At 43.2% G+C, this 25,000-nt stretch overlaps 2 protein-coding genes across 4 annotated transcripts in view; both read left to right on the top strand.

Annotated features, from left to right (window-relative positions):
* Nucleotides 1-4,154, top strand: part of LOC123997556 (C-type lectin domain family 4 member E-like) — a 5,997-nt gene extending 1,843 nt beyond the window's left edge. The window contains exons 3-6 of the mRNA XM_046301923.1: nt 1,939-2,070; nt 2,620-2,771; nt 2,860-2,981; nt 3,309-4,154. Of these exons, the coding sequence (XP_046157879.1) occupies nt 1,939-2,070; nt 2,620-2,771; nt 2,860-2,981; nt 3,309-3,471 (569 nt within the window). The 3' untranslated portion in view covers nt 3,472-4,154. The remainder of the gene's footprint in view (nt 1-1,938; nt 2,071-2,619; nt 2,772-2,859; nt 2,982-3,308) is intronic.
* Nucleotides 4,155-10,078: 5,924 nt separating this feature from the next.
* LOC123997553 (COP9 signalosome complex subunit 7a-like) lies at nt 10,079-18,480 on the top strand. Of its 3 annotated transcripts, none has more exons than XM_046301918.1 (8): nt 10,079-10,170; nt 11,449-11,612; nt 11,767-11,842; nt 12,860-12,948; nt 14,851-15,053; nt 15,432-15,537; nt 16,373-16,542; nt 17,887-18,480. In XM_046301918.1, the coding sequence occupies exons 2-8, from the start codon at nt 11,490-11,492 to the stop codon at nt 17,924-17,926; spliced, it is 807 nt and encodes a 268-aa protein (XP_046157874.1). In that variant the 5' UTR covers nt 10,079-10,170; nt 11,449-11,489; the 3' UTR covers nt 17,927-18,480. The 3 variants fall into 3 exon arrangements, with proteins under 3 accessions (XP_046157874.1, XP_046157873.1, XP_046157875.1); XM_046301917.1 differs by having other exon boundaries at nt 10,081-10,170; nt 11,490-11,612; XM_046301919.1 differs by having other exon boundaries at nt 10,122-10,228; nt 11,490-11,612.
* The last annotated feature ends 6,520 nt before the right edge of the window (nt 18,481-25,000 follow it).

The following is a 25,000-nucleotide window of genomic DNA, read 5'->3' as shown; positions in this document are numbered from 1 at the left end:
CTCTCTCCAACCCAGCACCACCCCTCTCTCTCTCTCTCTCTGTCTGTATGTCTCTTTTTCTCTCTCTCCAACCCAGCACCACCCCTCTCTCTCTCTCTCTCTGTCTGTCTGTATGTCTCTTTTTCTCTCTCTCCGACCCAGCACCACCCCTCTGTATGTCTCTTTTTCTCTCTCTCCAACCCAGCACCACCCTCTCTCTCTCTCTCTCTCTCTGTCTGTATGTCTCTTTTTCTCTCTCTCCAACCCAGCACCACCCCTCTGTATGTCTCTTTTTCTCTCTCTCCAACCCAGCACCACCCCCCTCTCTCTCTCTCTCTCTCTCTCTGTCTGTATGTCTCTTTTTCTCTCTCTCCAACCCAGCACCACCCCTCTCTCTCTCTCTCTCTCTCTCTGTCTGTATGTCTCTTTTTCTCTCTCTCCAACCCAGCACCACCCCTCTCTCTCTCTCTCTCTCTGTCTGTATGTCTCTTTTTCTCTCTCTCCAACCCAGCACCACCCCTCTCTCGCTCTCTCTCTCTGTCTGTATGTCTCTTTTTCTCTCTCTCCAACCCAGCACCACCCCTCTCTCTCTCTCTCTCTCTCTCTGTCTGTATGTCTCTTTTTCTCTCTCTCCAACCCAGCACCACCCCTCTCTGTATCTCTCTCTCTCTCTATCTCTGTTTGTATGTCTCTTTTTCTCTCTCTCCAACCCAGCACCACCCCTCTCCCTCACTCTTCCTTGTCATGCATTTTCTGGCATGCAGAATGGTAACGACAGTAGTGGCAGTTGTGCAATCCAAAAGGAACAAATGTCCAGAACTGTGAAATTTGCTCCCTCCCAGGACTCTCAGTCTCTGGCAGCCCAGGCTGTTCAGTAGTTATAACAATCAATCAATCAATAAAATGTATTTATATAGCCCTCCTTACATGATGTCACAAAGTGCTGTACAGAAACCCAGCCTAAAACCCCAAACAGCAAGCAATGCAGGTGTAGATGCACGGTGACTAGGAAAAACTCTCTAGAAAGGCCAGAACCTAGGAAGAAACCTAGAGAGGAACCAGGCTTTGAGGGGTGGCCAGTCCTCCTCTGGCTGTCCCAGGTGGAGATTATAACAGAACATGGCCAAGATGGTCAAATGTTCATAGACGACCAGCAAAGTCAAATAATAATAATCACAGTGGTTGTTGAGGGTGCAACAAGTCAGCACCTCAGGAGTAAATGTCAGTTGGATTTTCATAGCCGATGATTCAGAGTATCTCTGCCACTCCTGCTGTCTCTAGAGAGTTGAAAACAGCAGGTCTGGGACAGGTAGCATGTCCGGTGAACAGGTCAGGGTTCCATAGCCGCAGGCAAAACAGTTGAAACTGGAGCAGCAGAAAGGCCAGGTGGACTGGGGACAGCAAGGAGTCATCAGGCCAGGTAGTCCTACGGCTCAGGTCCTCTGAGTGACCGAAAGAAAGAAAGAAAGAAAGAAAGAAAGAAAGAAAGAAAGAAAGAAAGAAAGAAAGAAAGAAAGAAAGAGAGAGAGAGAGAGAGAAAAATAGAGAAAAGAGAGAGAGAATTAGAGAGAGTATACTTAAATTCACGCAGGACACCAGATAAGACAGGATAAATACTCCAGATATAACAAACAGACCCGAGTCCCCCGACACATAAACTACTGCAGCATAAATACTGGAGGCTGAGACAGGAGGGGGCAGGACTTTAAAGAAACACCAATTTGTCCCAATCTGACCTCTCAATTTGGTCTCTATTCCTATTCCTCTCTCTCTCTCTCTCTCTCTCTCTCTCTCTCTCTCTCTCTCTCTCTCTCTCTCTCTCTCTCTCTCTCTCTCTCTCTCTCTCTCTCTCTCTCTCTCTCTCTCTCTCTCTCTCTCTCTCTCTCTCTCTCTCTCTTTCTCTCTCTCTCTTTCTCTCTCTCTTTCTCTCTCTCTCTTTCTTCTCTCTCTCTCTCTCAGTGTTGAGCAGGCCGTTACCTAGTGTTCCCCTGGAGACAGCATCTCTGACCCTGAAGCTGAACTCAGTTCGAGGACGTTATGTCCGTCTCTGTGATGACTACTCCAAACTGGGCCAGAGCTGCTCAAAGACAGGTAAAGGGGGGCTAAGTGTTATTAAGAGTGGATAGATACTTTAGACAACTGTCATTCACTATTACATTATTTCACATAAGAAATGGTACACTGTAAAGGGGTTGCCGTGAAGTTAACAGTTACTTACAGGCATCTGTCAACTATTTATTTTAACTTGATGCTGCACTACTACTACTACAGTTAAGTTGGTACAGCACTCTCACTAAAGGTTTTTGGTGCTCCAAGAATACAGTACAATACTGTATTCTGTGGGACAGAAATGCAGCAACATTCAAAATAGAGCAATTATTTCCCCGCCCTGAAAATGTTCCCACAATGCATCACAATTCACAGTATGATGCAGTAAAACATTTCACAGTATCATACTCTTGATAATATAATTTACAGTCTTACTTTAAAGTGTACACTGTACAATATACATAAGATATTAATTACCCATGCATTTTTACTCATCCGTCTCTCTTTGTCCTTTTCATCTTCTTATCCTCCTCTTCTCCCTCTCTATTCCTGTTCTCCTCCTCTTCTCGTTCTCCTCTCCTCTTCTCACAGTAAGTAAGTGTAGGGAGTGTCCTGAGGGCTGGATTCATGTAGATGAGAAATGTTACTCCTTCAGTAATGACAAGATGGACTGGCCGAGCAGCAGAGACAGTTGTACTTCCCTGGGCAGCCACCTTACCATCCTGCACAGCAAGGAACAGCATGTAAGATAGTGTCTGTGTGTGTGTGTGTGTGTGTGTGTATTTGTGTATGTGTATTCCCCTCATTGTAACCACGACCGTTTGCTTGTAGGACGCTCTGGAAAAAGAGGCCCGGAGGATTGGCGGGTTTGACTACCACTTCTGGATTGGCCTATCAGATATAGAGAAGGAAGGGGATTGGAGATGGGTGGACAACACAACACTGACAAATAAGTATGTGAAGCCCATCCTAAATAATCCAATATCACATGTGTTATAATGAGAGGGAGGCAAATAGTTACTTTCCTACACTGTGTCATTCCCTTGCTCCCTTTCTCAATTTGTATTTTCCTTCTTCCTCTTCTTTCATTCTATTCTCTTGTTTCCTTTTTTTCTACCTCTTTCCCTAACTCCCTCCTTTTGTTTTTGGCATTTCTACTTCTCTCCCTCTCTCTTACTCCCTCTCCCCTACCCCCTCTCTCTCTTTTCTCTGTCTTCACCCTTCTGTCTCTCTCTTTCTCTCTCTCTCTCACCTCCCCTCTCTCCCTGTCTGTCTTTCAGGTATTGGAATGAGTATAGCTCTGAGCCTGACAATCATCACTCAGGAGGATCACACGGGGAGGACTGTGCCACCCTGGACAGCCATTCGCAGACCTGGTTTGACGTACCGTGTGACCACATCTACAAACGCATTTGTCAGATGGATGCCATCCGGCTAGACTGAATCACAGGACTTAAACTAAGCCATGAATTTCCATGAATTTCATGTGTGCATACAATTATCTCGAACCCAGACCCTCTACTGTCCATGCATTCATGAATGATGGCAATGTTTTCTTAAATAGCTTATCCTTTTTATGTCTTTCAAGCGATTTGAGATGTTTTAGTGCAATGAAAAGCGCTATAAAAGTGAAATGATTATTCTTACTGGAAGCATCAGAACTAGAAGCTAAACTAGGTTATGGGTCAGATTTACTCAACTACACTGCCAAGTGTGTGTATTACTTTGTATTTTTCAGAAACCATGAAACAAAATGGGACAGAAAAGGTTAAGAGAAGGGCTAAGATATAAAATGACAAGAGGAGATAAAGATAGTTTTGTGGTATAGCTAGTTTCATGAAATGTTCATTCCTTACTCAAAATAATAGATGCAAACATTTTGCAAATCTGGCACCTTCTGCAAGGAGAATTTCAATGAATGCACTCAATTTAGTAAATCAGTTAATGCAATCAAGGAGGTAGATGCTCTAATCAACTCTGCTGCTTGCCAAACTGATTGCTGGGATATTTTTGAGCAATCTGATGCTTTTTTTATACTTGTGTGACCTGTACATAAATCTCCAAAATATTATGTATTGCTGCACCAACCATGAAAATTAATCAATAAAACTGTATTTTCAAATGAATTACTCTTCCTCTGATGTCTCTTTCTGTTTTGTGTCTGGGTTTTTACCTGTGCATGTGTCATTTTACTGGAATATATAATTTTCTATTGACTCTGTTGGTTTCTCCTGTGTCTTTGCTCATCCATTGTTTTATTGCTCAATGATGTAGCCTGCAAAAGGAATGTGTTTTCATGTGTTTAAAAAAAAAACACATTTAAACATATTTATTTGCTGAAAGTATTTTTTATTTTGTATTTCTAATCCAGAAATCATATTTTAATTTCTTTAAGACAACACTGTTTCTTACATAATATTTTGCCTTGGTGTTGTACAACATAGGGTGGGAGGAGGGGTAACTACCAGGCAGCTGGAAGGAGGCAGTAGTGGTATCAATCCGGAAGCCAGGGAAGGACCCAACTAGGCCAACAAACTATCGGCCAACTACATACATCACATGTATGTACGATTATGGAACGTAAAATTACAGAAAGGCTAACTTACTTCCTGGAGATCAGGGGGCTGTTATCGTCACATTTAGAGTGGGTTCAGGAAGGGTAGGAGAAATATGGACCCAGTGCTCTGCTTAGTAGCAGAGGTTAGGAAGGCTCAAGTGGACAAGGAGACTGTTGTAGGTGTCTTTTTTTGATGTGGAGAAGGTGTACAATATGATGTGGAAGGAGGGTTTTTAATACAAATTAATATTATGGGGGTAGGAGGAAGAATGTACAACTAGATACAGGATTTCCTATTTGGTGAGGGTGGGGAAATCTCTATCAGGCAGCTACCTGGTGGATAACGGTACACCGCAGGGGAGCGTGATTAGTCCTCTGTTGTTCTCAATCAAAATGAATGATGTTTACTCTCAGGTACGGCCAGATATTGGTAGGTCGTTATTTGGAGATGATGGGGCCTTATGAAAGAGGGGGAGAAATGTGCCATAAACAGTCAGGAAGGTAAAGGAAGAAATTGATGAGGTAGAGGTAGTAGGATCGGACCCTTTTTCCCACCAATTTTCGCCCAAAACGACATACACAAATCTAACTGCCTGTAGCAAGGACATGCATATTCTTGGTACCATTTGAAAGGAAACACTTTGAAGTTTGTGGAAATGTGAAAGGAATGTAGGAGAATACAACACATTAGATCTGGTAAAAGATAAAAAAAATAATTGTACCATCATCTTTGAAATGCAAGAGAAAGGCCATAATTTATTAGTCCAGCCCAGGTGCAATTTAGATTTTGGCCACTAGATGGCAGCAGTGAGTTTGCAACGTTTTTGACTGATCCAATGGACCATTGTATTTCTGTTCAAAATGTTGTATGAAGACCGAACAAATGTGCCTAATTTGTTTATTAATAACTTTTCATGTTCAAAACTGTGCACTCTCCTCAAACAATAGCATGGCATTATTTTACTGTAATAGCTACTGTAAATTGGACATTGCAGTTAGATTAACAAGAATTTAAGCTTTCTGCCAATATCATATATGTCTATGTCCTGGGAAATTTTCTTGTCACTTACAACCTCATGCTAATCGCATTAGCCTACGTTAGCTCAACCGTCCCGCAGGGGACCCACCGATCCTGAAAAAGTTTTTAATGTGGGAATTCAGGTTCTCTGTAGAGAAAACTCAGACAGTGTTTCATTTTGCGAGGAGGAAGGTGGGAGATAAGATATGCTTGAGGTTATATGGGAGAAACTTGGAGAGGGCGGGGGTCTTCGGGTTCCTTGGGGTATACTTCGACACTTAACTCAAACTGGGCAGAACACATTGAGAGAGTGGTGTGAAAGTGTAAGAAGGTGCAAAATGTGATGCGCTGTCTGATGGGGAAGGAGTGGGGGGCAGGGCATTCCTCATTGAGGACCATGTAGACTACTGTTCAAAAGTTTGGGGTCAATTAAAAATGTCCTTGTTTTTTAAATGAAAGCAATTTTTTGTCCATTAAAATAACATCAACTTGATCAGAAATACAGTGTAGACATTGTTAATGTTGTAAATTACTATTGTAGCTGGAAATGGCAGAATTTTTATGGAATATTTACATTATCAGCAACCATCACTCCTGTGTTTTAATTGTGTTAGCTAATCCAAGTTCATATTTTTAAAAGGCTAATTGATCATTAGAAAACCCTTTTGCAATTATGTTAGCACAGCAGAAAACTGTTGTTCTGATTAAAGAAGCAATTACAACTCTTTAGACTAGTTGAATATCCGGGGTATCAGCATTTGTTGTTTCGATTACAGGCTCCAAATGGCCAGAAACAAGGAACTTTCTTCTGAAAATGAAGGCTATTCCATACGAGAAATTGCCAAGAAACTGAAGATCTTGTACAACGCTGTGCACTACTCCCTTCACAGAACAGCGCAAACTAGCTCTAACCAGAATATAAAGAGGAGTGGGAGGCCCTGGTGAAACCTGAGCAAGAGGACAAGTACATTAGGGTGGTTAGGTTGAGAAACAGACACCTCACAAGTCCTCAACTGGCAGCTTCATTAAATAGTCCCCGCAAAACACCAGTCTCAACGTCAACAGTGAAGAGGTGACTCTGGGATGCTGGCCTTCTAGGCAGAGTTGCAAAGAAAAAGACACATCTCAGACTGGCCAATGAAAATAAAAGATTAAGATGGGCAAAATAACGCGGACACTGGACAGAGGAACTCTGCCTAGAAGGCCAGCATCCCGGAGTCGCCTCTTCACTGTTGAAGTTAAGACTGGTGTTCCCGCCCTCTTCGACACCTACAGCACCCGATGCCATAGGAAGGCCAAAAAGATCATCAAGGACATCAACCACCCGAGCTACTGCCTGTTCACCCCGCTATCATCCAGAAGGTGAGGTCAGTACAGGTGCATCAAAACTGGGTCCGGGAGACTGAAAAACATCTTCTATCTCAAGGCCATCAGACTGCTAAACAACCATCACTAGCACATCAGAGGCGGCTGCCTATAGACATAGATTAGGAATCACTGGCCACTTTTAGAAATGGATCACTAGCCACTTTAATAATGTTCCGTATCTAGCATTTCTCATCTCAGATGTACAGTATAAACTGCACTCCACATTATTCTAGGTATCTTAGTCACTTTTTAATTGCGTTTACATATTGCATCACCCATTTCATATGTACAGTATATACCCTATTGTATTCTATACTAGGCTGCTGCTGCTGGAATCACTGGCCACTTTAAGGAAACTAAACACTAGCCACTTTAATAATGTCTCCGTATCTTGCGATACTCATCTCATATGTATATACTGTACTCTATACTATGCCACTGTATCTTAGTCCAATGCCGCTCTGACATATATGTATGTATTCTTGATCCATTCTTTACTTAGATGTACGTGTATTTTGGGTAGATGTTACAAAACTGTTAGATATCACTTGTTAGATATTACTGCACTGTTGGAGCTAGAAGCACAAGCATTTCGCTACACCCGCAATAACATCTGCTAAACACGTGTATGTGTATGTGACCAATACATTTGATTTGAGTATAGCGTATGGCTCGGCAGCCCAGACCTCATTGGAAAGGACAGATGTCATACAGGGGCAAGGATTGGGGCGTTTCGGACCTCCCCAGTGGCTGCACTACAGGTGGAGATATGGGGATATGCCATTGCAGATTAGGAGACAGCAGCTGGCAATGAATTATTGGGTCAACCTACAGGGACATGGGGTGTCTCATCCTGCAAAAGGGATTTCACAGGCGTGCTGGGAACATGAGTGAATACACAACATGAGCTTTGGGTGGTTAATAACCAGGCAAAGGAGATGGGACTGTCCAGAAGGGAGTTTAGCCCAACGGTAACTGTTCCTGTCAATCCACCACGGCTACTCCCGCCTCCAGTAGTTGATCTAGAAGTGTTGGAGAGACTAGACAAGACCTGCTTTACGAGGTACAACAAACCCATGGCAGGATTAGAAAAATGGGTAAACAGATACGACTTACTTGGGTCCCAGCTCATGTGGCGGTGGAAGGGAACGAGGCAGTTGATGTACTGGCTAAACAAACACTTATTAGTTGGGATGTTGATGTACTGGCTAAACACACACTTATTAGTTGGGATGTTGATGTACTGGCTAAACAAACACTTATTAGTTGGGATGTTGATGTTGTAGTTTCAATGAGCAAAGCAGAAGCAACAAGCCTGATATGGACAGTGGATGGTGCAGAGATGGCAGGAGCAGTGGAATAGAGATACTAAGGGAAGGCATTTGTTTAAAGTACAGAGGAAAGTCGGGGAGGGGAGGACAGCAGGAAGGGACAGGAGAGAGGGGGCTATTTTTTTAATACAATATTAAGGGTGGGACACAGCCGGTTGAATAAGACCTTAAATGTGATAGGAAAGTATTCAACAGGAAAATGTGATTATTGCCAGGAAACAGAGAGCATGGAGCATGTCTTGCTACAGTGTAGGTAAGAGGGAAAGAAAGAGGGAATCAGAGAGAAAGAGAGAGGGAATCAGAGGGAAAGAGAGAGGGAATCAGAGGGAAAGAGAGAGGGAATCAGAGGCAAAGAGAGAGGGAATCAGAGGGAGAGATGGAATCAGAGGGAAAGAGAGATGGAATCAGAGGGAAAGAGAGAGGGAATCAGAGGGAAAGAGAGAGGGAATCAGAGGGAAAGAGAGATGGAATCAGAGGGAAAGAGAGAGGGAATCAGAGGGAAAGAGAGAGGGAATCAGAGGGAAAGAGAGATGGAATCAGAGGGAAAGAGAGAGGGAATCAGAGAGAAAGAGAGATGGAATCAGAGGGAAAGAGAGAGGGAATTAGAGGGAAAGAGAGAGGGAATCAGAGGGAAAGAGAGAGGGAATTAGAGGGAAAGAGAGATGGAATCAGAGGGAAAGAGAGAGGGAATTAGAGGGAAAGAGAGAGGGAATCAGAGGGAAAGAGAGAGGGAATCAGAGGGAAAGAGAGAGGGAATCAGAGGGAAAGAGAGAGGGAATCAGAGGGAAAGAGAGAGGGAATTAGAGGGAAAGAGAGAGGGAATCAGAGGGAAAGAGAGAGGGAATCAGAGGGAAAGAGAGAGGGAATCAGAGGGAAAGGGAGAGGCTGAGATGTAGTGTGTTTAGTCTATCTATTTAGTTTCTCCCTGACTCTGGCACACACTCCAGTACAGTAGGTTATGGTAATGCATCATCATAAGGTTGGATGCCAATCGCTGATAAACCACATCAAAGAAGATAATATTTTGCCACCAGATGGCACTATTTTAAAAGCAACCATCTGGTCCACTCAGTCAATTTAATTAATTTGACTTTATTGACATGGCAAGTTCATTATTACTTACATTGTCAAAGTATACATATCGAAAAATAAAATAAAACTATATATTTATATATAATATATATATATATATTAATATAGAAATAATTGGTGGGATCAACAGCAATAATAATAGTAGTAGTGGACATGGGATTACCATTAACAACAACTACAACAACAATATTCATAAGAACAACAATATATTAAAGCAGTGGTAGTAGACCCGTGTCAACATGACTGAGATATATGACATGACGTGGTATGAAAGACAAAACAAAACAAGAGGGGAAATATTATCGACATTACTTTGCACTTTTCACTGGCTGTCCATCAGGTTGTGGCAGGAGGACACATATTTGTCTGCTAAAACTGCACATTTAGGCTTTTCACCCAATAAATATTTGATTTTTTTCTTCATCTTTCATAGTTTAAAATTATTTTTATTGAATTATAATTTTGGGAAATAAATATTCTCTTAGGTCTGAGTATTTGTCACAGTGTAATAGGAAATGCAGCTCTGTCTCTACCTGTCCCCTGGAGCAGAGTGAGCACAGCCTGTCCTCTCTGGGCAGCCAGGTTTGTCTGTGGCGACCGGTCTCTATAGCCAGACTGTGCTCAGTCCCTTGTCAGTCAAGACAAACACTACCCTCCTCCTTTTCACGTTTCGTCCAATGAGCAGGGATGTTCTCCTTTGTTGTCAAACGTGCACTGACCGCGGAACTGAGCGATTCGGGGGAAAGGCTATCAACTTGAGTTTGCTTACCAATAAGGTTATTTGTTGCTTTTATTTTATTTGAACATATTTGTAAACTAGTTTTTTAAATAAAGGTAATCGCACCGTTGCCCTTGCACCACTTAGCTACGTTAGAGTTGAGTCGGTAGATAACGAAAAACAGGATAGAGGCCTAACGTTACCGCTTTACAGTCATGTTGTGGTAACTTTAGCAGCAGCTAGCATGACTCTTCATAGTCATACTGCAGTAAGTTAGCTCTTATGTGCTAGTTTTGCTACATAATTTGTGCTCCTTTGGGCCCGTTTTTAAGTAGCATTTCTCTTGAAAATATGCTATAAAGAGCTAGTGAACTAACGTTAGCTCGCTTCTAAGCTAGCGTGCAATCGGTTGTTCGTGACTGTGACGCTAGCTAGCTATCATTAGTAATAGTCAGAAAATCGGTCCCTGCCCTGGGACTCAGCATTGAATGAGCTTGACTCAAAACACTCCACACTAGGGCCAAGTTTAGTAGGTCGAACGATGCAGATATAATTAATCTGACATGATTCCTTATTTTACATGTCAGTGAGTATTTTCCCTACTGAATGTGCCCAGGTTAGCCTACAGTAGCCGACTATTTGAGGGTCACGTTAATTGGCTACCTAAATAGCTACATTGTGAAGTCGTAGCCAAGTGTCCAAAGTGTTGATTATCTGACAATGGCATGGAGTGTCCTTAGTGCCCAGCCTAGGAAGGTTAGTACTATGTAGCTAGCTAGGCTATTTGTAAGTACTGCTGTGTCTCCCTAATACTCTCTCCAAATAGCACAGCATATCAAATACAAATAGGTTAGATCTCAAATAATACATTCTCAGTGCTTTTCGTAGGGCCAATATCATATTCATATTAAGCAAGGTCCATTTAATGATGTAAAATAATAATCTGCGTCTCTGACTAGCTTTGACCAGAAGGGTGTTTTTCAAAACACTTGCCTACACATCAGTTTATGAGAGTGAAAATGTAATTACTGACTTGGAGTCTTGCCACAAGGGCTATTCACATGATTGTTTGGTTAGACAGAGCTACAGGCATACATTAATAAAGTATTAAAGTTGTCTTGCTATTTAAAAAAATAAGCTGATCAGCCTCTCAAATGTAAGATATGCAGTATTAACTGTTCATTGAAGGCCAACTATTTTATTCAAGACATTCTGTCTCTTTTTTCCTTTCCTATCTTCCCCCTTTCTCTCACGCTCTTGCATTATCTGTCATTACTTCTCTTATCCTCATTTTGTCTTTCTCCTACTCACTTCTGTTTGCCTTCTGTCCTTTTAGCTCCTGCACATACTCTCACTCTGTTTTTCTCTCTCTCTCAGATGGAGGTAGAGCAGCTCCTCTCTCTCTCAGGCCCGGCATTGGCCCAGGCCATAAGCTCTCTGCTGGAGACACCAGGCCTCTACGTGTTCTCAGACATCCTTGAGCTGCCCAACGTCAGAGAGGTAACACACACACTCACATGTAAGCACACTCACAAACAAGCACACCGTCACAGCCATTATCAAGGCACAGCTCTCACAGGAGGTGGTATAGCTAGAGACCATAACAAGCCCCCTCTATCTGTCCCCCACCACCCACCTTCTCCTCTACCCCAAGCTGGAGACAGGCCCGCACGCACCAGTGTATCAGCTACTCAACCTCTTCGCCTATGGAACCTACTGTGACTATAAAGGTATGACAGTGGCAGGCAGCGCTGCTGTGTAAAGAAGTCATCTAATATCCCTGGAGCTGTTTTATTATTATCAGTATTTCTCTCCCTGCCAACTGGCCCTGCAGGCCAGGCTTCTCATGACTGTTGTAGGTTGTCTCAGCCCCCTGTAATTTACAGAGTCAACCACAATACTATATTTTGATCCTAAACGAGGAGCCAAGTGACAATTTGTTTGCTCGATAGAGGTTGTGTCCCCAATAACCTCTCCTTTCTCTAGAAGTATGCACTTGTTCACTTTCCTTTGTGGATTTGGAATTAAATAACTGGTATATGGAAACTCCATCTAGCATTCCTGGTGAAAAAAATGGGGTCCCCAGAAATTCTGGTTGGAAAAAATGGGGTCCCCGCTGAAACAGTTGACTACCATTGCTCTAGCCTGCCAACACCAATCCAATGCTTGTACATTTGTGGGAAGTAATGACACTTCAAGAGGAAGGAGAGATTATTGGGACTCAACCAGGGACAGACTTCTCTCAGGCATTTTGTTAGACATTCATATTGGTTGTAATTGGTTGCATTGTCACAAACTGCCAAATGAAATCCTGAATATCCTTTGAAATACCTGAATATGTAAAGGACTTGTCATTCTTTAGCAACACATTTAGTAACAAGACTTAATAAGAGACAAGCAAAAACGGAAGAGAGAAATACAAATCATTTTATGTCAACACATCGTATTCACTTCATAGTGCTTTTTAGAATTGCAAAATGGAGCACTGAGGAAAAACTGTCAATACTCAAGTTTTTTTTTTAAAGCGACCACATACGCAGGCAACACACACTCAAATGATTTTTCATTGTATTCCCTTGTGGAATTTAAAAGGCAGCAGCAGTTTCTGCCTGGACAGAGCCTGTACCCCTGTGTTTGTAATGATGTGTCCTTGTTATGAAAGGTCCCTGTCATGATGTGTCCCTTTCTGTTGCTCTCTCGCTGTCTGTTTCTTTTCCATGTCTGTTTGTGGTATGTTATTCTTTCAGAGAGGGCAGCCTCTCTCCCAGAGTTGACCCCAGCTCAGAGGAATAAACTCCGTCACCTCTCCATCATCAGTCTGGCATCCAATCTCAAGGTAGAGTACCACCCATTCATCTGGTTTTAAATTCCTTACTCTGCTAGCTTTAGTACGCTCAATGTGGTTCACTCACATAATAATTATGGAAATAGTTGACAATGATATGTAATACAATGATAGCCATTTAATCTGAAGGTAACGCTCTCTGGACTTATCTTGTCTAGTTTTTCTGTTTATTTTGTTATTAAAGAATTGCAGGTCAAATAATAATTCTGTGCAGTTTTTCCATGGACTTCAATAGCCTACCTACAATTGTAGTCCTAACAATACTCAGCAAGCTTCAGTACCAAAAATAGCAAGTAATTCACTCAACTTTGATTTTCATGATGTGGTTATGAGACAACTTGCTTTGTAACTTTGACACATTAGCAAGATACATTACTCTGTGTTGTGAAGGACTTTATTAAGAGCCTGTCTGTGATGTGATCTAACTTTATTTATATCACATAGATGAGAATGATAGCAGCTGAGAATTAAATCATTATGAGATACTGTGTTAAGTATCCTGTCCTTTCTTCTTTGAGCTCTCTGTCTCTTTATGTATTTGTTGCTCTCTGCTGTCTATTCATCTAACTCTTAGATTGGCTCTCTCACCACCTCATTTCAACCCTATCCCCATTTCATATTTTTTCTCCCTCCCCCATCTCTCTTTCTACCTTGCTTTATGCCCATCTCTCATTCTCTCCACTCTCCCTAATAAATCATTTATTGATTCATTTCTCTCTTCCTCTATTACGCTCCCTTCTCCATTTCTCGTCTCGTCTTTCTCTTTCCGTCTTATTCTTTTATATTGTCATAGTATAAGTATGCCACATTGAATGTCTGTATGGGCACACCTTAACGCAAAGATTCACCCATTAAAATGTTATATCGTTATATCTCTGAGCGATGTTCTATTGGTTCCCGGGGTCATTTCATGTTTTCATGTGTATCTGAGTTATTTGGCCGGCTGTATTTCTGTGCTTTAACGGTGAATCGCTCAGATACACTTGATGCACAAAAACTTTCCAAATGGGTGAATCTATCCTTTAATTGCCCAATAAAGACCTAAAGCCCCCATGCAGTCTTTGTCATTTTATTTTTAAATCATCACTGTATGTCTAATAAATCACTGTTTATTAAAAGAAAATAACTACAAAATATATTTGTAAAAAAATATGTCCCTGAGCCTCCTTTGGCCCTTGAAATGCTCAGTTTGATCGTGTGGGCGTTAGGAAACAAATTTGAAGATATTTACATACACCGCCCTGATTGGCTGATAGGATGGCCTTGAGCCCACACACTTACCCTTAACAGTCATTGGTCTATTTAATCATATCACATTGTGGCATTATAATGTGGGCCAAATGATCCATCCCACCTGAACAGGCTGAAATTCCAAGCATTTTTTTCAAACAGCTTTTACACAAAGTGCATTATCATAATTTTCACAATTTCTGAATTTCTGACCAAATAGTATGGAAATATATAAATAAATAAAAGTTATATCCAATTTTTTCTTGCACTGCCCCTTTAAAACTCCTAACTCCCCTCTCTCTGGTAGCTATTTTGATGTAATGGTTTTGTAAATTTATATTGACCCTCCCTCCCTTCCTCTACCCCTCTCTTTTACCTTTCCATTCCTCACTCGTACATCATCTCTTCTCACTGAAGTAATAAAGAGTATCTCAAATTCAACATCTTTCTCTCTCTGTGCCAGGTAACTTCTGTTGACCCAACATAGTAGAATTTGACGTTCTTTCTTGCCCTCTGTCCCCACCACCCTCACTCAACTCCCTCCTCACTGACATCATAAAGAGCATCTCAAATTCAACATCTTTCTCTCTCTCCCTGTGCCTGTCCACTTCTATTGACCCAATATAATAGAATTTGACATTCTCTGTCTCCCTCTTCCCCCAGTGCCTGCCCTACTCTCTGCTCCTGCAGCAGCTGGAGCTGAAGAACGTGCGGGAGCTGGAGGACCTGCTGATTGAGGCGGTCTACTGTGACATCATTCAGGGCAAGCTGGACCAGAGGAACCAGCAGGTGGAGGTGGACTGCAGCGTGGGCCGAGACCTGGGGCCCAACGAGCTGCCCAACATAGCAAACACACTGCAGGAGTGGTTAGTTAGTGATATGTGTGTGCGAAAGAGCTGTGCATGTGCCAGGGTTTTGAGTCAATTCCATTTCAATTCAGGAAGTAAACTGAACCCCCCCCCAAAATGGAATTGGAAGTGCAATTTCAGTTTACCTCATGAATAGACTCCAACCCAGGTGTGTGTGTGTATAGGACAAGGTTAAACTATATTTATAGAACACATTTCTTACAGTGGATGCATAATAATGACCAATACGATTTCTAAATGAGACAAATTAAAATAGTAAAACAATAAAATAAAAGTGGACATGATAGATACAATAAATTATGTATAGAATGGGATAAAAATAGATAGTATGATCAGTCATATCAGTGTCTAAATAATAATCTGTCTCTCTCTCAGGTGTTCAGGATGTGAGGCGGTCCTGTGTGGGATCGAGGAGCAGGTAACCAGAGCCAACCAATACAGAGAGAGCCAGCTGAAGGTCAAAGTTCAGGTGGAGACAGAGGTTAGTACCAGTAGCCACTTTTCTCTGGGTACCGTCAAAGATCATCTATTATAGTCAAGTGTCACTTGACTATAATAGATAGTCACTTGACAAGATAGTCAAGTGACAGCTCTAACAATGGAAATACATGTCCTCAAAGATGGAAGGCAGGCAGGAGGCGGCGAGATCTGGTGGGTCTATTCTAGCTAATGAGGCACCACTCCGTTATAGAGTCGTTTTGCCACTTGCTGAAATGGCACGTGCATCCACTTATATCATTGCATTCGTAAACAACTTAACCATTACCATAGCACATTAGCAATTAAATGTTTTGTTGACCAAATTTGACACCCATTAATCTCAATGCAAAAATTCCTCACTTCGTTGTCTTATTTCTGTGGACAGGTTTTGGCTGGAGTAAACCCTCTCGCTTCTCTTCTTCCTCTCTGGTAGAGGTGAAGCCATAAGCAAAACGTATACTCATTACTCAATGACCTAATTCAGTGTCCAATTTAGAGCTCTGTCCAGTGTCTTTATTTAGGCTGTAGGCCAGAGGTGGCTTTTCTGTCCTCTGAGTCAGTCTTCTTCAGCTTGAGGTAGAAGTTACTCTCCAACCTCTTCTTATTAGAAATAATAACAACACCGTAAGCTTTTCACACTACTGAGCCAAACCAGTGCCAAGCCAAGCTGTATTGGGCTGGTCTGGTTACGCATTCACCATAGCTGCTGGAAAGGACCTTTTCAGAAGAAAATATCCAAGACAGCCCAGTACATTCCAAGTCGGCCTTAGTTTGAATCAGGCACTTCTGTTCTGTCCTAAACTCCATTAGTTTACCTTTCCTTCACTCTCTCTCAGGTGTCAAACCTCCAGAAAACCCTAAAGGCCAGCTCCGCCTCCCCGTCGTCCGGCCCCGCCGCCGCTGGAGCCGCATCCAATCAGGATGCAGACCAGCCGGCCGAGCCACGAGACCCCGCCTCCTCTCAGGAACCACGGCAACCGGGCAAGAAGAGTTCAAAGGTCAAAGGGTAAGTAAGGTGATGTTCCTTCGGTCAATCCCATATTTTCATTGATTGTGTGTCTATTCTTTTGGGATAGGCGTTACCATTTGATGTTGGTGGGCTATCCTCAGGGTCATGTTCTTTAGGGCAAGCAACAGAAACCATTTTTTAAACATTTCGCATCAAACAAAAAAAATAAGTCCAGGTAATACCTGTTTCAGTCCTAGGTGTCTTATGAAAATGACCTCGTCCTTCCAGGGTCACGGCAGAGGTGTGGTTCAAGCCTAGGCAAGAATAAACATTTGTGTGTATTTTCAAAAACATTCCAATCACTTCAGACGAATTCAAACGGCACGGAATCGATTATGCAACCATTGGATTTCATGTCATTTCGCAGCATCTTCAACTCGACAACAGTAATATTTTGGTTGTTTGTACAACAAACATCCATTTAAACGCCAGCTGCCAGTGGAAGTGGGAACAGTGACTGTGTGTGTGTCTGCATAGCGTATCTTCATTAGCCTGAGAGGCTGTGCTTTGTAGTGGTACTCAGTGGTACCAGTGGCCCTCTCTCTTCTGGGCCAATTACAACACTAATTCATTATCTGTCCTAGATTTTTTTTTTATGTCACTGAAGTGAGCAAAAAATATATATAACTATAAAAAAAGCTTCAGGTGTTTATAGGAAATGTTTATTTTTTATTACATGAGTTTTTCTGTTCCAGTTAAATGAGTGATTATAATTCATTTACTAGGGGACATTTTGACAATGAAAGAAAAATGTAGAGATGATTTAAGATTCTTGGTGGCCCCACCTGTAGATTTTATTCAGACTGCATGAAATGAGAGGGGATACAGAGACGGGGAGATGGAGGGTGGGGTCGGGATTCATACCCACATTGGGTTGATGTATGTGTGCTGCATGCGGTGGTCTTACACGCTAGACCAGCCGCAGTCATTCATATATTTGTAAAAAAAAAAATATTTAGTGATTTAGGGGACTCCCCCCCCCCCCCCCCACACTGACATGCAGGGATCAATCATCTAGCGTATTGTTTCTCGGTCCTGGGGGGTGAATATTCCGTTTTTTTGCCCTAGCACTACACAGCGGATTCAAATAATCAAAGCTTACTGATGAGTTTGGGAAACACTGATCTAGCGCGAGGTGCCGCGTGTGAAATTACCTCGGAGCAGAGCGACAATCTGCCTTCAGGAGAAATTCCACTTTGATACCCGCCTACGTCTATTGGAGAGCGGCGTTTATCTGCCGCAACGTGAAGAGATACCCGGACTTGAGAAGAAACGGCTGCTTGTTGGAGGCGTCATTTTAGGGTAATGTAATAACTGTTGTCTGTTTTTGTTTGGTCTCAGGCTCCGTGGAAGTGGGAAGATCTGGTCCAAGTCCAACTGAAGGCAGAGATGCAGAGAGACCCGGAACACCCCCACTGATCCACAGTCAGATGGATGGACAGACACATAGACCCACACAGACTCTAGACTGATAATGTGACCAATGCACAGACAACACACTAAGATTTACACACACACCCATGCACGTGCATACACACACACACACACTGTATATGTGTGTATGTCTGTATATATGTATATACAGACACTGAGTCAGACAGACACACTTGCAGTGCCTGACACCCATTCTGATAGGTGTGTACACACAACCAGACAGACGGACTATCTGCACTGTGTATATACACAGACCCAAACCCATTCTAACATGTACACAGAGACAGACAGAGTATAATCTTCTCTGGGCAGAGCTTCGCTGCTGTGTGTATTATCAGGAGAAGCGGAGCCACAAGCAGTGAAACTGAATGTGTGTATTTGATGTGTGTACTCTGTGTTACACTTTTTGTTTGTTTGTATTTTTTTCTGCTGAGGATTGAGTTGAGACGTATAAAATCAGGATATTAATTGTTGGTAATAAATTGAACCCCCCCCCCTCTATTCATTTAGTATCTGTTTTTTTGGGCATACTTTAAAGTGCAATTGGAGGTTGCATCACTAGCTAAATGTTAACTCACAGAAGGGGGATATCTGTGTTAGGTCAGACCCTTAATTAGGTTATCCCCAAAGAGACTAATATATTAGAGCGCTGGAACTACCCCTGTGATCAGTCGGCTTGGTTACACACACTCTCAGCCTAATTTTCTCTGCCACATACACACATCAGACATTCATGTTTGATATCGGTATATTTTGCCCAAAGCTTCTATCTCACCGTCAAAATTGCCTGTCGGCATTATCTGCCCTCCCTCCCCCCCAATCACACGCTCCACATTTCATTTTTCACGCTCAATCCTGTCCGTGTCCCTTTTTCGCTCGCTCGCTTTCTTTCTCTCTCCTCAGCCTCCCTCCCTATCCTGCATGACGTTAATGGTAGCTATTAACTCCCATGGAACCCACAGAGAGAGAGAGAGAAAAGGGGGATGGAGAGACAGGGAAATTATCCTATTCTGTTTTAACCCCATTTCCACTTCCCAACTGTTTTTCTCCCCCTTTCCGTCCCTCTCTATAAATAGCCATGTTAATTTCAGTCAGTGTGATTGAGCTTTACTGTTTCACAGTTTGCTCGGTTCCTACCAGATGGGAGCTGTGAGTTCTAGCAGCTGTACACCTAGGTGTATGAAGTGGTCTAAGGCACTGCATCTCATTGCAAGAGGCGTCACTGCAGTCCCTGGTTCGAATCCTGCATCACATCCGGACGTGATTGGGAGTCCCATAGGGTGGCGCACAATTGGCCCAGCATCGGCCGTCGTAAATAAGAATTTGTTCTTAACTGACTTGCCTAGTTAAATAAAGGTTACATGTGGCTGTGAGAGGGATAATTTGTGCGTAAAACTTCAGATGTGACTTTGCATGTGTATACCTAACTGTGTGTCCTTCCTTAAACACACAGACTACGGAGCTCTACAGCGTCTGCTGGTTGGACTCATAATCAGCCAGTAGTTAACTTTGGAGTGGACTTCAGCCAATCAATTACTTTGATTGATCATTAAAATGCCCAGAGGAAATGAAAAAGCAACAGCAGACACTGTCCTCTGTTTCTCTCTCACACCGCAGCTTCTAAATGTAAATGTAGGATTTTCTATGGGTATGCCTCAGCAGTGTAAAGTGGCTTGCTCTCCTGTATCTTATTACAGATTCGAAAGCACATTAGTTTAGGATGATGTAGTGTAGACCTGACCTAGGATAAAATAGAGAAGAAGAGAGATTGTCATGATCAGGAAGTATAACGGCACCAGAGCCATATATTTATATTTTAATATATGGCTCTGATCTGCACTAGAAGCCAAATGGAACTCGCAGTTAATGGATTTGAATGACACAATTAGAACACATGGCTCCCATGTGTATTTCCTGGTCTCTTTTATGACAATCTCTCTTCTCCTTCATCATAAAGTTTAGTACAGATGCTAGGTTGGAGATAATGGTTAAGACATAATAATTGTAATATCCCATATGTCTTTGCATAAATGAGGTAGGAGTCTAAACGAAGGGATCAGGGATGCTAGTTAGCAACAGCACCTGTCCCATGAATCTGTTGCTTTTTCACAAGTCTCCTCGTGGAATTATTAGGTTGTCGTAACCTGGGTATCTTCAACCTAGGACGGATGAAGGAAAGGAGGCAACTCAGGCCAGTTGAGATACATCCATAGTTCTCCTGTAAGGCTGGCCCTCGCACATTGTCAATTCTATCTTGACCCAAAGCCACTGGCCAGTAAAGTCCAGTCGGATACAGTGGTAAAACACCAGTGTTGAGTTTTTATTGTTTCTCCATCATACAGTGGAACCACACGTCTACAGGTATGCTACTGAGAACCAAGGAACACTAGACTGCAGAACGACACAAGTCACGTATGATGTCACAACACTATGTGTACTAGTGTAGTGGAAGTCCAGAGGGTCATTTCTCAAAGCTGGTGGAAGAGTTGGACAGGTAAATTACCCTAATATCCTACAGTAAACACTAGTGTAAGCTTTGAAGTCAGTGAATCATTTTGATAGAAACAACAGATGATGGTAATATGACATTAATTCTGGACTGAATCATGTATACCCATTATGTTAACCTGCAACCACCATTGATTGTACCACATGTATTGTTTGATTGTACTGATTGCAATATATGCAAACATGTATTGCATGTTGTTTACACCACTATTTTCATATACAACAAGGATAACTTTCTGCAAGTTCCCTGGTTTTCCAGAAATCCCAGTTGGGAAATTCCTGTATTTCCTTCCCTCCTAATTCCAGGAATCTTCCAACCGGGATTGGCTGAAAAACCTGGGAGTTTTGGGAAAAGTACAGAATTTCACAACCCTATATTAGAGCAGTACTATATAAACACTGCTCATCCCCATGCTCCAGAGACAAAATAACACGCTCACAAAGGCACAACAAAGAGAACCGGCGAAGAAGCGAGAAAATTAAAGGAACAAATGAAGAGAATAATTTAGGGAATTAAAAAACACCCAGAAAACACATTGCGAATGTGGAAGCTGCAGTGGGCCTATTTGCATTCCAAGCTTCCAAGCGGGAGTAAACAGCGATTTTTGGACCGTGTCGTGTTAAGCACATTGGCTGCTGGCGAAAACATTGCCAACCAGCTTTGTGAAATACCCCCTTCAGTCCTAGGAAACAGGGATCGTTTTAACCCTTCACCAGCTAGCTGAACACCCATATTTCAGTTTCAGATAACACACATATTTCACGTTCAACTAAGTTTCAACAACCAAGTCCACTATTTCATCATAGTTCAAGGTTCAGCTATACAAGATAGCTGTATGAATATTCCAAAATATTCCCCATATAGCTATGCGGTTTTGGCACCGGCGGGAATTACACGTTCTATTGATATCTAACACTGTTTGCTTGTGAATTAGTCAAAGCGGATAAAGCGGAGGGAGCTGTACGTATGTTGCTGCTACAGCCCGGGGCAGTACAGACAACTGGAATATAAAACAGAGCGGAAGGCTCGGTCGGTCGACAGTGACAGAGAGCCATAGGAAAGTGGAGAACAGAGGCGTGGGAGGATGGCAGTAGGAAGGAAGGGATGAGATCGGGCTTTTCTCCGTCAGGAAGAAGGGATGGAGGGAAAAAGAGGTTTTGCCATGGCTGGATACCTGGTTTCCTGATGTTCATTTTCACAGTCAAAGATAAATAGAAGAACGCGGTGGGCCACAGCGGGCACATCCCCCAGCGGTGTTGACGTTCCCCGTCGCATTCCGTAGAAAAGCCTCAGAGGTTCACCACGGGGATCCTGACGGAGAGAGAGGGAGAGGAAAGGGGGGGGGCAGAGGAAAAGGGTTAAGGGACACGCGAAGTGTAGAACTGAAAAAAGGGTTAAGGGACAGGGGAAGGGTAGAACTGAAAAAAGGGTTAAGGGACAGGGGAAGGGTAGAACTGAAAAAAGGGTTAAGGGACAGGGGAAGGGTAGAACTGAAAAAAGGGTTAAGGGACAGGGGAAGGGGAGAACTGAAAAAAGGGTTAAGGGACAGGGGAAGAGGAGAACTATAAAAAGGGTTAAGGGACAGGGGAAGGGGAGAACTGAAAAAAGGGTTAAGGGACAGGAGAAGGGTAGAACTGGAAAAGGGGTTAAGGGACAGGGGAAGGGTAGAACTGGAAAAAGGGTTAAGGGACAGGAGAAGGGTAGAACTGGAAAAGGGGTTAAGGGACAGGAGAAGGGTAGAACTGGAAAAAGGGTTAAGGGACAGGAGAAGGGTAGAACTGGAAAAAGGGTTAAGGGACAGGAGAAGGGTAGAACTGGAAAAAGGGTTAAGGGACAGGAGAAGGGTAGAACTGGAAAAAGGGTTAAGGGACAGGGAAGGGTAGAACTGGAAAAGGGGAAGGGTTATGGTTAAGGGACAGGGGAAGGGTAGAACTGGAAAAGGGTTAAGGGACAGGGGAAGAACTGGAAAAAGGGTTAAGGGACAGGAGAAGGGTAGAACTGGAAAAGGGGTTAAGGGACAGGGGAAGGGTGGAAAAGGGGTTGGAAGGGGAAGGGTAGAACTGGAAAAATGGTTAAGGGACAGGGGAAGGGTAGAACTGGAAAAGGGGTTAAGGGACAGGGGAAGGGTAGAACTGGAAAAAGGGTTAAGGGACAGGGGAAGGGTAGAACTGGAAAAATGGTTAAGGGACAGGGGAAGGGTAGAACTGGAAAAAGGGTTAAGGGACAGGGAAGGGTAGAACTGGAAAAGGGGAACTGGAAAAGGGGGACAGGGGAAGGGTAGAACTGGAAAAAGGGTTAAGGGACAGGGGAAGGGTAGAACTGGAAAAGGGGTTAAGGGACAGGGGAAGGGTAGAACTGGTTGGAAAAAGGGTTAAGGGAAGGGGAAGGGTAGAACTGGAAAAATGGTTAAGGGACAGGGGAAGGGTAGAACTGGAAAAAGGGTTAAAAAGGGTTAAGGGACAGGGGAAGGGTAGAACTGGAAAAAGGGTTAAGGGACAGGGGGAAGGGTAGAACTGGAAAAATGGGGTTAAGGGACAGGGGAAGGGTAGAACTGAAAAAGGGTTGGACAAAAGGGTTAAGGGACAGGGGAAGGGTAGAACTGGAAAAAGGGTTAAGGGACAGGGGAAGGGTAGAACTGGAAAAAGGGTTAAGGGACAGGGGAAGGGTAGAACTGGAAAAAGGGACAGGAGAAGGGTAGAACTGGAAAAAGGGTTAAGGGACAGGGAAGGGTAGAACTGGAAAAGGGTTAAGGGACAGGGAAGGGGACTGGAAAAGGGGGACAGGGAAGGGTAGAACTGGAAAAGGGGTTAAGGGACAGGGGAAGGGTAGAACTGGAAAAGGGTTAAGGGACAGGAAAAGGGTTAAGGGACAGGGGAAGGGTAGAACTGGAAAAAGGGTTAAGGGACAGGGGAAGGGTAGAACTGGAAAAGGGGTTAAGGGACAGGGGAAGGGTAGGAAGGGTAGAACTGGAAAAATGGTTAAGGGACAGGAGAAGGGTAGAAGAACTGGAAAAATGGTTAAGGGACAGGGAAGGGGAACTGGAAAAGGGAAGGGTAGAACTGGAAAAAGGGTTAAGGGACAGGGGAAGGGTAGAACTGGAAAAATGGTTAAGGGACAGGGGAAGGGTAGAACTGGAAAAAAAGGGAAGGGTAGAACTGGAAAAAGGGTTATGGTTAAGGTAGAACTGGAAAAAGGGTTAAGGGACAGGGAAGGGTAGAACTGGAAAAAGAACTGGAAAAATGGTTAAGGGACAGGAGAAGGGTAGAACTGGAAAAGGGGGACAGGAGAAGGGTAGAACTGGAAAAGGGTTAAGGGACAGGGGAAGGGTAGAACTGGAAAAACTGGAAAAGGGTTAAGGGACAGGGGAAGGGTAGAACTGGAAAAATGGTTAAGGGACAGGGAAGGGTAGAACTGGAAAAAGGGTTAAGGGACAGGGGAAGGGTAGAACTGGAAAAATGGTTAAGGGACAGGGGAAGGGGTTAACTGGAAAATGGTTAAGGGACAGGGGAAGGGTAGAACTGGAAAAATGGTTAAGGGACAGGGTAGGGAAGGGTTAGAAGGGGAAGGGTAGAACTGGAAAAAATGGTTAAGGGACAGGGGAAGGGTAGAACTGGAAAAAGGGGTTAAGGGACAGGGGAAGGGTAGAACTGGGGTTAAGGGACAGGGGAAGGGTAGAACTGGAAAAATGGTTAAGGGACAGGGGAAGGGTAGAACTGGAAAAAGGGTTAAGGGACAGGGAAGGGTAGAACTGGAAAAATGGTTAAGGGACAGGGGAAGGGTAGAACTGGAAAAATGGTTAAGGGACAGGGGAAGGGTAGTAGAACTGGAAAAACTGGAAAAATGGTTAAGGGACAGGGAAGGGTAGAACTGGAACTGGAAAAATGGTTAAGGGACAGGGGAAGGGTAGAACTGGAAAAAGGGTTAAGGGACAGGGGAAGGGTAGAACTGGAGGGACAGGGAAGGGTAGAACTGGAAAAATGGTTAAGGGACAGGGGAAGGGTAGAACTGGAAAAAGGGTTAAGGGACAGGGGAAGGGTAGAACTGGAAAAAGGGTTAAGGGACAGGGGAAGGGTAGAACTGGAAAAATGGTTAAGGGACAGGGGAAGGGTAGAACTGGAAAAATGGTTAAGGGACAGGGGAAGGGTAGAACTGGAAAAGGGGTTAAGGGACAGGGGAAGGGTAGAACTGGAAAAATGGTTAAGGGACAGGAGAAGGGTAGAACTGGAAAAATGGTTAAGGGACAGGAGAAGGGTAGAACTGGAAAAGGGGTTAAGGGACAGGGGAAGGGTAGAACTGGAAAAGGGTTAAGGGACAGGGGAAGGGTAGAACTGGAAAAAGGGTTAAGGGACAGGAGGAGGATGGAACTGGAAAAGAGCACTACTAGAATTAGAACATAATACGTTATTAGTATTATATAGCACTAGAGTAGGGAGAATTTGGAGTAGGTGAAAGAAAAGTATGAAAACTAGAGTAGGGGAAAGAATGAGAGAAAAGTGGAACTGGAGCGGGAGT

The sequence above is a fragment of the Oncorhynchus gorbuscha genome, linkage group LG15, assembly GCF_021184085.1.
Source record: "Oncorhynchus gorbuscha isolate QuinsamMale2020 ecotype Even-year linkage group LG15, OgorEven_v1.0, whole genome shotgun sequence".
NCBI classification, from domain to species: domain Eukaryota; kingdom Metazoa; phylum Chordata; class Actinopteri; order Salmoniformes; family Salmonidae; genus Oncorhynchus; species Oncorhynchus gorbuscha.
This window is presented reverse-complemented; position numbering and strand designations above follow the sequence as displayed.